The 10,803-nt window shown below is 43.4% G+C and overlaps 1 protein-coding gene across 5 annotated transcripts in view; it reads left to right on the top strand.

The window, feature by feature from the left end:
* Positions 1–78: 78 nt before the first annotated feature.
* The window catches only part of APLP2 (amyloid beta precursor like protein 2), a 48,403-nt gene continuing 37,678 nt past the window's right edge, over positions 79–10,803 (top strand). For all 5 annotated transcript variants that reach the window (XM_087763261.1, XM_087763260.1, XM_087763259.1 and 2 more), the window contains exon 1: positions 79–238. In XM_087763261.1, coding sequence (XP_087619387.1) covers positions 158–238 — 81 coding nt within the window. In that variant the 5' untranslated portion in view covers positions 79–157. The remainder of the gene's footprint in view (positions 239–10,803) is intronic.

Raw genomic sequence — 10,803 nt, 5'->3', positions numbered from 1 at the left:
CCAGCCGGGGGCAGCGGGACGTCACTCCTCCGCGTCTCCGCGATAGGTCAGGACTGCAGGGTGGGGCGGGGCCTCGAGAGGCGGCTCCCGACGCGCCGCTGAGGGGGGCGCCGCGGCCGCAGTAGCGTTTGGGCGGCGGCGGAGGAAGGTGGCGGCGATGGGTTCCGCGCTGCGCTTTCCCCTCCTGCTCCTCCTGGGGCTGGCCGGCCCCGCCGCCATGCTGGCCGGCTACATCGAGGTGGGTAGGGGCTGGGGGTAAGCCGGGCTTCGGCCGTTGGGGGGGGCGCCGGCGGCCGTTGGGGGCGCGCGGGCGGCCGTTGGGGGCTCCGCGCCGCTGCCCTTCTCCTCAGGCGGCTGAGGCGGCGGGTGCGGCCCCGCTCCGAGCCGGATCCCCCGGGGGGAGCCGCCCGCGGGGGCCGAGCATTGTCTGGCGGCGGCTGAAGGCGGAGGAGAGGCCGTGGGGGAAGCGGGCTCCGGCGCAGCCGAGGTGGGATTCTCTCGCCGTCGTACCGGGGTGTTTTATCGGGGGGGAGGGGGCTGCGTTATCGCCCGGGGTCAACCTGGTTGTGAAGGCGGCAGCTAAAGCGGCGTGTTCAAGGTGTCTCCGCTTGCACGGGAGGACCTGGAGGTTGAGCAGCTTCTGCAGAGACCTTCTAGGGGTAGGCGGCGATGAGTTGGTGTTTTCCCCTTGTTTTCGGGAAAGCACTCCAACCAAATACCGCAGGTCTCTTATCTGGCCAGAGATCGCATGGTTTAGCAGCTTCGTTTCACTGGGATGCTTGGGGGGGGTTAGTTTTGGTTTTGTTGGTTTTTTTTTTTGTTTGTTTGTTTTTTTTTTTTTTGAGAAGTGACCTCTGCTTTCTTGGCACGGTAGCAAGAGCTGTGAGCTTCAGATTGGTCTAGAAGCTTAGAAGAGTGTTAGAGGGCAATTTCGTAGAGAAAAGCCTCGGTGAAACGAATCCATTTGGTTGCTGCCCCCTTGGTAGATGCCGAATATAGCTCCGGGTTTGAACTCCTACCTTATCTTTCAGAGGGGATGCTTCAGCCAAGTGTAAAAGGTGTGCCTGTAATGTAGAAATGGCTTAGATGCCGCAATTCATATATAGACGCGCACGCATACCGCGCACACGCGTATATATGTTTATAGACATGATATATATGTATATAAATACATCATGATGCATATATGTGAATAGATATTACATTTGTATCTCAATATATGAAAGTAATTGGAGGGGGGAAATTCCAACTTTATCCCTAAAACCAAAAACTTTGTGAAATCTAGCTATCTAAACGACAAGATGGGTAGGAAAAAAATCTCGTCGATTTAAAAACTTCACGCTATAACCTATCTATTAGAGTGAAAAGGCAAAACAAAGAGCAAAGTACGTGCTGCGCTTCAAACATAAATAGAATTTAATAATCTACATCTGAATGTTGTTTGGAAATGCAAAACAGCTACCTCCGTCTTGTATAGATTCTGGGTTATTTAGGGATGGGTAAAGAACAGGCTTGTGGCTACTTTGAATGGCTTGATTTGACCGTTTACAGTAAAATTTAACAGGCTCGGTTAAGCAGAACATCTGCCTCGGTGCGATGCAAAAATCAGAAGCTGGCGGTAATTACTAACTGGCAATAAGTGTGGCTCTTCAATATTTTTAATGTGTGACGTGTGAAATTAGTCTAGTCAATGAGTTTTGCTTATTCAGCCGCTATTGAGGAATAGCATTCTCCCTACTTCGTACCAGTCCTTCTGTTAAATTTCTATAAATCAATGGAAAGTGGCGATAATTGTCTTTGGAAAAACTTGTGTGGAGGTTACCTTGCAGGAGAGAGAACGTAAGGCTCGGTAGGGCTGCTCTGAGGATGTCTAGCTAATGCCAAGGTCAGGTTACTTGGCATTGCCTTGGTGGTGGGGGACTCTCCTGGCTGCTCGGCGACGGTGGCCGTGTTAAATCTGATCTCTTCCACCTGTTTGGAAACTCCTCCAGCTGTAGGTCACTTCCTCTGTCATATCCGAGGCAAATTCGGCTGCTATGCACATCCCTTCTGGAAGCTGCTGCTTGTGGATAGGCGCTGCAAAACGGCAAGTTGGAAAACAAATCTAGCTGTAATGTTATTCTGAAGCCTTGGGTCCGTCTGAAGAAGCGGATCACAGGATTCGCCAGTCACGGGACTGGCAAAGGGTTTGGCACAGAGGGGAGAGCAGCAGCGTCACACCTCAGCACCCCCGGAGGGGCTGGCAACCCCGGAGAATGGGGGTGTTGACCTCTTTGAAAAGGATTAAAATGAAACCGTTTCTGCCTCATTCTTTTTCAGAGGATCAACGTGGGGTTGGTTTTACAGGCTGTGGGTTCGCTCCTAACCTGCAGCAGTCTAGACTGGCACGAGTCGGTACTAGCGTGGGGTTATATTAGTGCACCAGGCTGTCCTCTGCGCCTCTTCGATCTGTTCAGCCATTCCTGCAGCAGAATTTGCATCCTCTGAAGGCACGACAGCCACCTTAATCTGCTGACACAAAATGTCAACGGTGACGTTTTAATTCTGATTTTTTCTTCATCCTCTCCCATTGTCTTGTCTGTGGGGGACTGCAGCTCTCGAGTCTTTATTGCTGCCAGATTTTCTGAAGAATAGCATCTTGATGCAGAGCTTAGGAAGTGAAATGGTTACTTGTTTTTTATACTGTGATAGTTACTGAATGATATCAGGTAATGTGATGAAAAATGTGCAAGAGATTTTTTTTTTTTTTTTTAAATAATAAAGATGACGTTTGAAAGCATACTGGAGTTAAGGAAAATGCGTACCAATGTCTGCAGTTATTAGTTTAGTTGGATTGGCACGGTCCCGTTAGGTGGATTTTCTTTCACTTAATTATCCTAGCTACCAGTCCCTGTCCCTAGAACACCCGGTAATCTTCTTATCGACTACAATTTGTTTTTCTTTCTTTCCTGCACAGAGGAAGGGGAGTGGCAGATTTTATTTTTTATTTTTTTTTAATTATTGGTATGTGAAGCTTTGAATAGGGCGTTCCCAAGGGCTTGTCGTTGGTGATAGTCTCCCTTTCAGATCATCCTGTGTTGATGGCAGATAACCTTTGACAATCTCCCTTCCAAATGAATTTGAATAGAAGAGCCTGGAGAAATCATTGCAATTAATGTTTTTTTTTTCCATAGTAATATGTCGCCGGGTTGTATCTGAATTCAGTGGCTGCTGTGTTTTGCTTGTGAAGTCCCAGAGAACTTCAACTAGGACACTGATGCCAACTGGAAAAAAGAATATAAATCTATTCTAATTTGATCTGTATTCCAATGATAAACTAGTTCTGCTGTGCCCTCAAGGCTTTTAAAGATGCAAAGTTTCTTTTTTATCACTTGACCTTTTTGTATAATCAAATCTGAGGCGATGCAGACTCGATATTGCTTTTTTAAATCACATTTGGTTATATCGGTCTTTTTCCAAAGCCGTCTTGAATGCTTATGTCTGTTAGCTGTCTGTTTCAAATGACTCGGATTTGGGGTGAGAAAAAAAAAACCAGTGTGTTTTACAGCAGAATTGTGCATTTCATGTTATTATTTTTGTATTGCATGCTTAATTTCTCACCAACAAAAATATCAGTCTTGTGCCATTTCTGCAGACCTTAGGGACTTCTAATTGCCTACTGCATTGAACAAAGAACTCCACCTAGGGGAAATTTCCACTTCTGTCTTGAAGTCCTGAGTAGAAACAGCTCAGTAAAATTCCAGTCTTGAGCGTGTGGCCTTTAGTTTGCTTTCTGTTCCTAAAACTTCACATCCTGGTAAGTGTTAGGAAATATACTTTCATATGAAAGTGGTTATATGCAATGCCTCTTCTAAGCCTCAACAAAAGCTGCTCTGAAGGAGAGATACGTATAAGGAAATAAAGCAAATCAGATGGACATCTGATATTGCAGAGAGGCTCTGGAATTTCTGCTGCGTTGTAGAATGGCACATGAAGGTAAGCTCTGCTCTTTGGAGAAGGCCGTCAGCTTGCCTTGTGTCACAGGTGAAATATTTATGACCTTTCTTAAATGTTATTTAGGCATTAATATCTCTACCAGGGATTAAATGATTTTTTTGTTAATATGTTCATTGCATTGCCTGAGAATTACTCAAAATCTGTATTCTGTAGGTGGCTTTAGCTGGATGTGAGCTTTATTAGTACCTACTGCTCCTCCTTCGGCACCTTATAGGGCGAGGAGGGATTAATGCCCTGTCTGTGTTCTGTGTACCAGTTATGCCTCTCTCTAGATGGTGCTTGTAAAAATTCTGCCTTTGCTTTTTTCCTATGTGTGCATCTTTTGGAGGTGTACGGACTCAATCTTATAAGTTATTTTGACTGCAGCATCTGCTTCTACAAACGTACTTAAACCATAACCTTGTTCTTCAGTTGAAAATAGAAGAGAAATACGCTATCCCCAACTATCTCCTTCTTGTTAGAACAACAAAGGCTTTACCTCTGTTTCTACACTTTGGCATTTCAGACTCTTCTCATTAACTACTCTAGGTTTTCCGAATTGACGTAATCCTTCAGACGCTTGCTCTCGTGCTACTTATGTGCAGTAAAACTTAGTGTCATTGATTTTTGGTTCATGCAGTCAGCACCTCTGAAACATGTTGTTAATTTAAGATGATGCTCACTCTTAATTGAGTGCTTCAAATACTTGCAATGGCCTAGAAACCATTCTGGTAAGGCTTCTAATTCAGAACTGTACTTGAACTTGCAAGATTGCCCCTTTTTTCTCCGAAAGTGTTGTCTATGCCCATAACGGGCATGCTCTGCTTTCCCTACTAGCAGTGAGTTTGTCACAGGCAAATGGCCTGTCCTATCACATCCTATCCTAAAGTAAGTTTTACCTTACTGTTCACCTTAAATGGAGTCCTTAGGGCACTTTGCCTGTATTAATTTTGTAATTTCCATTCCGATATTGTCATTTTCAGCTTTTTGCTGTAGGCGCCAATAAGTCTCAGGTTTGTGGGGAGAGGGAGAGGAAGTGGATTGACAACATTGTGCAAAGTCTCAAAGTAACTCTTCCGTGTATATATGTACTTATTGTATGCTTACAAGTGTGAATTATAAAGCAGTAAGAAGGAAGATGTGAGCGGAGTAAATTGTCAGGTTTCTCTTTATCGTGGATTGACCAAAATGGCATACTTCTATCTTTCCTCTGGTTCAGGAGAGCTGGTGGCTGCTCGTTGGGCACAGGAGGCTAAAAGGTAACTTGAGCATGCTACTACTGTTATGTACCTCGGGCAGGTTGTACTTCAGTACTACAGGGGAAAGAAACAAATGAACCATTGCTCCTGAGAGGCGGTGCACAAGGGAACATGCATGTCAGGAGAAATAGTTTGGCTGGCTTTTTTTAGGGTAATCTCTTACTGTTAGATTGGCACTTCTTTTAATTTCTGAATCCCTGCAACTGTAAGCAGGGATATACTCCACTTGTAGATCTTACGTGTGAATAACACTTGGTTTTTTTGAACTTGTTCAGCACTAGATTTACTACCTTCACCCCCATCTGCCTTCTCAGTTGCAGTTAAATATATATTTCTGACTGCGCTTTCTCTAAGCTCTACTACCTCATGCGAGAACATGGAAAATGCGCATACAAAAGAAAATAGAAGTCAAATTTACCTTCTAGCATGGCTTTTAAATGGTCAATAAGTTCTAATGCTTGTTCCACAGTCTGATTGGGTTTGTGCATTTATAAAAGTTTAAGCTCCAACTTGAGATGAAAGATCAAAACACTAATGTTCTGCAAATGGTGTTAAACTAATCTTTCCAGCAGCAAAAGATAGCCTGCTTGGCTTTATGTAGTCAGGTGTCCACCTGATCAGGAACGCGTGCGGCTAAGCGGCTTACCAGCGCTTCATTTTGAAGTATTACAGTGGATGTTTTTTATATAGCCAGTGGGGAAAAGAATGCGTTCATTATTTTTGAGAGATCGACCCATATATGTGTTAAATTTAGTTAAAACGCTTTGGTGTCATATTCTGTGCTGTCGGCCATGATCATGTTCCTGTATAAATTTATACATTGCAGACCTTCGTTTTGGCTTATATCTTTAGCAGCGTGCTAGTCACTCTTAACTAGTGTGCAGAGTCAAATGTTGCCGCTCTCCGTGGCATTTGGTGTTTTATTTCACTTTTCATTTTCACTGGCGACAATGGAAAGTCGAATCACATGTTCGTTCTCAGTGTTTTGTAAGGGAGAGAACTGATGGATGAGGTCCGGAAAGTCTTTTGTTTTCTGTTAGAGGCAGACCTGGTTCCTGAACATGTATCTATGTATTTCTTCATCTGTTTTAGAGATCAACACTTGATCTCTCCCAGCCAAACTGGCACAGTAGTCCGTGAGGACTGCTGCTGCTGCTGCTGCTGTTGGGCTACCACGATGCTGGTGTGCTGACTGCAAGGATAATGGCTTTGCTTGAGGTGGTTTTTTCCCTGCAGATTGTTTTCTAAAGATGACTATGTTAGGCCTTGCAGTAACATCTTTTAGCCGTGGTTTGGGGCAAGTCTTAGTTTTTAAACCTCCTGAGCAATGTCTGGCTACAGAGTTTAAATCGTTTTTTGCAGGTGCCTTTCTGGGGGATTCTTCCTCTGAACCTTTGAAAATTCCACCGGTTATTTAAACTGCTAGGATTTCCTGTGCAGATGGGCAGTACGGCAGGTTGCTGTGGCTCGGCAAGCCCTTCGCTTTATGAAGCAGGGTCTGAAGCTGTTATTCCATGGAGTGCGTGAGCTTCAGAGAAGTTTACAGAGAAGATGAAATCAGTAATTGTTTGGCTCGGATGGCTTTTCTGTGTTTTGAGACTAACTGAAAATCATTATGAAATGACGACTTTTGAGTTCAAGTTTTTCAAGTCACCAGATGTGAAGGGCTTAAAAATTGCCAGCATAATTTAGATGTAGGCTGGAAAAAAAAAAACAAACCCAAAACCACAGAAGGTGGGAGCTGACTCCTCTTTCCCAGTTGTCTTGGTAAAGCTTCATGTGTCTTAGTTCTGGGCTAAGGCACTGAGTCATCAGTAGTGTTATGGTTCACCTCGACTATTTACGATGTGACTAATACGTGGTATCATGCAAAGGTGCAGCGTGGATGATAACTGTTCTTCAGCACTCGGATTCCAGGCTTTGGCTCAGTGACAGGGATGCATTTAAGTAATTTCATACAGTAAGCTTCTCTCTAACAAAATTACAACACTCAAAAGTGTATTTTGATTCAGGTCAAGGACAGAGACAGACAGACATGCATAAGCACACAGAGATGGCTGGGGCCATGATTCCTCCTTACTGTAACAACAGGTTTCTGTTTGAGAAATCTCCTTTCTGCCGACTTCATGTTTAAATAAAAGTAGTGTTTAACCTTGAAAGTTCCCTTGCTCATTTAGGTCTTTTTTCTTCCAACAAACATTTGCTGCTTAGGTTATGTTTTCAAATGTCTGATATGTTCTGAGGTGTGGGTCAGTGTTTTGGCTTTTTTAATTCTTGCAGTAGAGAGTTTTTTATTATTCTGTTAACTCTCTACTATGGCAGGGGCTTGCACTTTCTCACGCAGCTGCTATGCTTGGGTTCTTTAATCTGCCACCTCAAAGCACTAAAATAGTCAGTGAGGAGACCTCAGAAATCATCGTCTGATGATGTTGTTGCAAAGATGAAACAGCGGTTTGGTAAACTACTTGGTACTTTCCAGGAGTTGCCTTATGCTAACTTCAGTACTGAAATGCTTAAATCAAAAGCTGAACATTTGCATTTTTAATCTTTGGGCTTTTCTTTAAAGGCTCTTACGTTATTTTTAGCTCCAGCTCCCTGCCAAAAGCTTTGTCCCTTTTCTTTTGGATTTTGGGTTGATGAATCCCACTAGTTATGATGTCATTGCGTAGTGTGAAGTGACAGCAACAAAAAGAAAAATCTTGCCGATACCATCTGTTACAACAAACATGATGCACTCATGTTAGATTTCAAGCAGATTTGGATTGCATATTCACAACAGAAGCTGGTCACTGCTTAGACGTATGGTAACCTCCAGCATAAAGCTTTTAATCACCAAATTCTCTATATGGTTTTGGACTTGGCGTGACACGTTGCCAGGTCTAAGTTAAGTAGTAGGGTTTTTTATCAGTGTTTAATCTTTTCCCATTCATATTGGGACTATAACTTGCTGAAAAAATGGTCCTAGAGGCATCTGCATGAATTAGTATAATTCACTAATACCAAATGCTGGTTGACTTCTTATGCTGGTAGTCCTACAATAATTGTGGCCTGAAATAGAGAGGGGGAGATTTGCTTTAATCTGCTAAGTATTCCTCTCAAAAGATTAAATGAAAAATGTTGATTCAAACCTGTGGTTTGAGTTCCCAGTGACTATATCGGCATTTGAATGTGAGTCTTTCTCTGCATAATTTATCAAAGCTCTTGCTGAAGAAATTGAATTTGGTGTCTGTGTTGTTTTACACAGCAAGATCACGTAGAGGTGTAGAAACCCTAAAGAATGAGACACCGTCAGGATCCAGGCTAAGCACGTTAGCCTGTGTAACAGTCTTGGTCAAAGATTAATTCTCAAGTGTAGGGTATTGCAGTGCTCATGCATGTACTTAAATGTTGCTGCCTGTCAGGAGAAAGGGAAACGGAGAAATTGTTGAGGGTGCACGTTATCATGGAAGCCAGTTATTACTCTTGAATGGAGCAGGATGCTCGCAGCTCCCATCTGGACTGTTGGAATAAGATTAAGTGCCTCTAAGTAGTTTGAGTTGCAGGGTTTCAAGTAACTGCTTCATTTCCAGAGTCTTTAAGTAGAGCCTCGTAGCCTCAGCACTGGAAATGTCAAGCAGCAGAGAATGGTTTTTTTCTTGGTAGCCAGCCAAAAAAGTTGGGATTTTGTGTTTGCAACATATTGGTGTATCAGAGCTCAGCCTTCGGACACGAGTGTACACAGCGCTGCAGGCTTACCTGGGCGAAAGGCAGGCCCCAGAAGAGGCTGAGTGAATTCTCGATGGGGGTCACGGAATGAAGTTAGGGTGTTCTTGTGGATGCGCGAAGCTTGGGCCTGGGAGGGAGCATCATGTCGCAGCAAAAGAGACACGCTGGAGGCTTTAAAAACAGGGAAAAAAGTGTTCCTGCCCCCGTCACTGCTGATAAATGCTGTCTTGTTCAAATTGCATCAATACTTGCTCTGCAACAAAGCTAGTCAGTATGTGGAGATTCTGTTTAGGGCAACAGCCGCTTTCTCGGAAGCAATTTACCAATAACAAAGGCAGGAGATGAATGGCCTGCCAGAGTGCAGGCTTGATGCAATGTAATATTTTGCACTGCTGTATTCCCTGCGTTGTCCGCAGCTGGCTTTATGGTCCGAATCACAGCTTGTGATTTGCTTAGGTCCCTCGCCTGCTGCCTACGTGCTTATGCTTTTGTTTTTATCGGTCTTTTCATTGTACGCGTGTACAGGATACGTTTGAGTTTGCAAATAAGAACTTGGACTAATCACAAGAGCTGAAATCTATTACCTACGTTTGAATCCAGAGTACTGTGCCGTATGCATAGTGTTTTAGATAAATTAATCCTTCATTTTAAATGCTTGCATCTTGCTTCAGAATGTCTTCGTTTCTCAGGTTAAGAGACAAAGAAATAAACATCAACCAGCTGGTCACCTTGAAGTCCTTTTGCCTTCCCTCCTTGTGCACCAGGTCCTTCGCTCAGCAACGTGGCTCCAAGGAAGACTAACGAGAAGAGCTGGATTCCTAATGTAGCAGGGCTATTAAGATGGCAGGATATCTTCTTTCAAATTTGCTTAAATATAAAATCCGCAATACAGACAAAAGGCATTTTGAAGCTGAGGCTGAAATTCCTAGGTTTGGATGGATTTGTTGCGCTCAATTATATCGAGCAAGCTTTTGCAACTTGCTTCACGTGGGAGTTAGTGTGATGAGAAGAATACTTTTCAAAGTATAACCATATGGGAGGTTTTCCACAGGGCATCTATAGCATGTTAATTCCCTCTTTCATTGCAGGGCTCCGACTAGAATGCATCATTGTAGTCCTTTTGTAATGGATGCTGATGTATTTCAAGAGCATTACTCTTCTGAAATGGCCAGTGTCATACTTTTTAGTCGTGTGTATGCAAACAGCTAAGCTGGTTGCTCCAGAGAAGAATATTATGAAGATACCCACAAAACTTTGGGCTGCAAGCTTCATCTATACTGTAGAAGAGAAGCGAGGAGGACTGCTTTCTAAGACTCTAAATGGTCTTTTGCTTCAGGCAAAAGCAAAGATGACTTTACTTCATTTGCCTTGCCGTCCTTGGTTTCAATTTGGCTTTTCTGGCTTTTCGTGTTTCCTGTCACTATCTTTGCAAAAAATTAAATCGTTATTCCCCATTATGTAAGTGGCTGAGAGCTTTACTCGTACTGTTCTGTTATTTTATTTAATAGTCTCTGATTATTACATTTATTTTGATCATCTAACTGAGGGCATAACGAGCGTTTAGCCACTGCTGGCAGCAAACTTAGCTGTCTAAGATGGGCTTAATGTGCACAGCTGTTTGTAGCTAAACTTTCAGCAGCTATTCCCCTGGTGTTGACTTTGAGATGCATTGCCACTTACATAGTTATTTGTTTATTTTTCTTTAGGAGGATGCTACTGACCTGCCTGTAAGCTGCTTCTCGTGCTGTCACAGGGGGCTGGTAGATATTTACTGTTTATAGCAGCTAGCTTTAAATACGTAAGATCAAGTAAAGCAGAGATTTTTGTTTTGTAATGTTTGCCTTGGAATGACTTCTGTGCTTTG

Source organism: Nipponia nippon, unplaced genomic scaffold (genome assembly GCF_047370975.1).
Source record: "Nipponia nippon isolate SJK-2023a ecotype South Korea unplaced genomic scaffold, ASM4737097v1 scaffold_28, whole genome shotgun sequence".
NCBI classification, from domain to species: domain Eukaryota; kingdom Metazoa; phylum Chordata; class Aves; order Pelecaniformes; family Threskiornithidae; genus Nipponia; species Nipponia nippon.
Note: the sequence above shows the minus strand (reverse complement) of the source record. Positions and strands in the feature narration are given on the sequence as shown.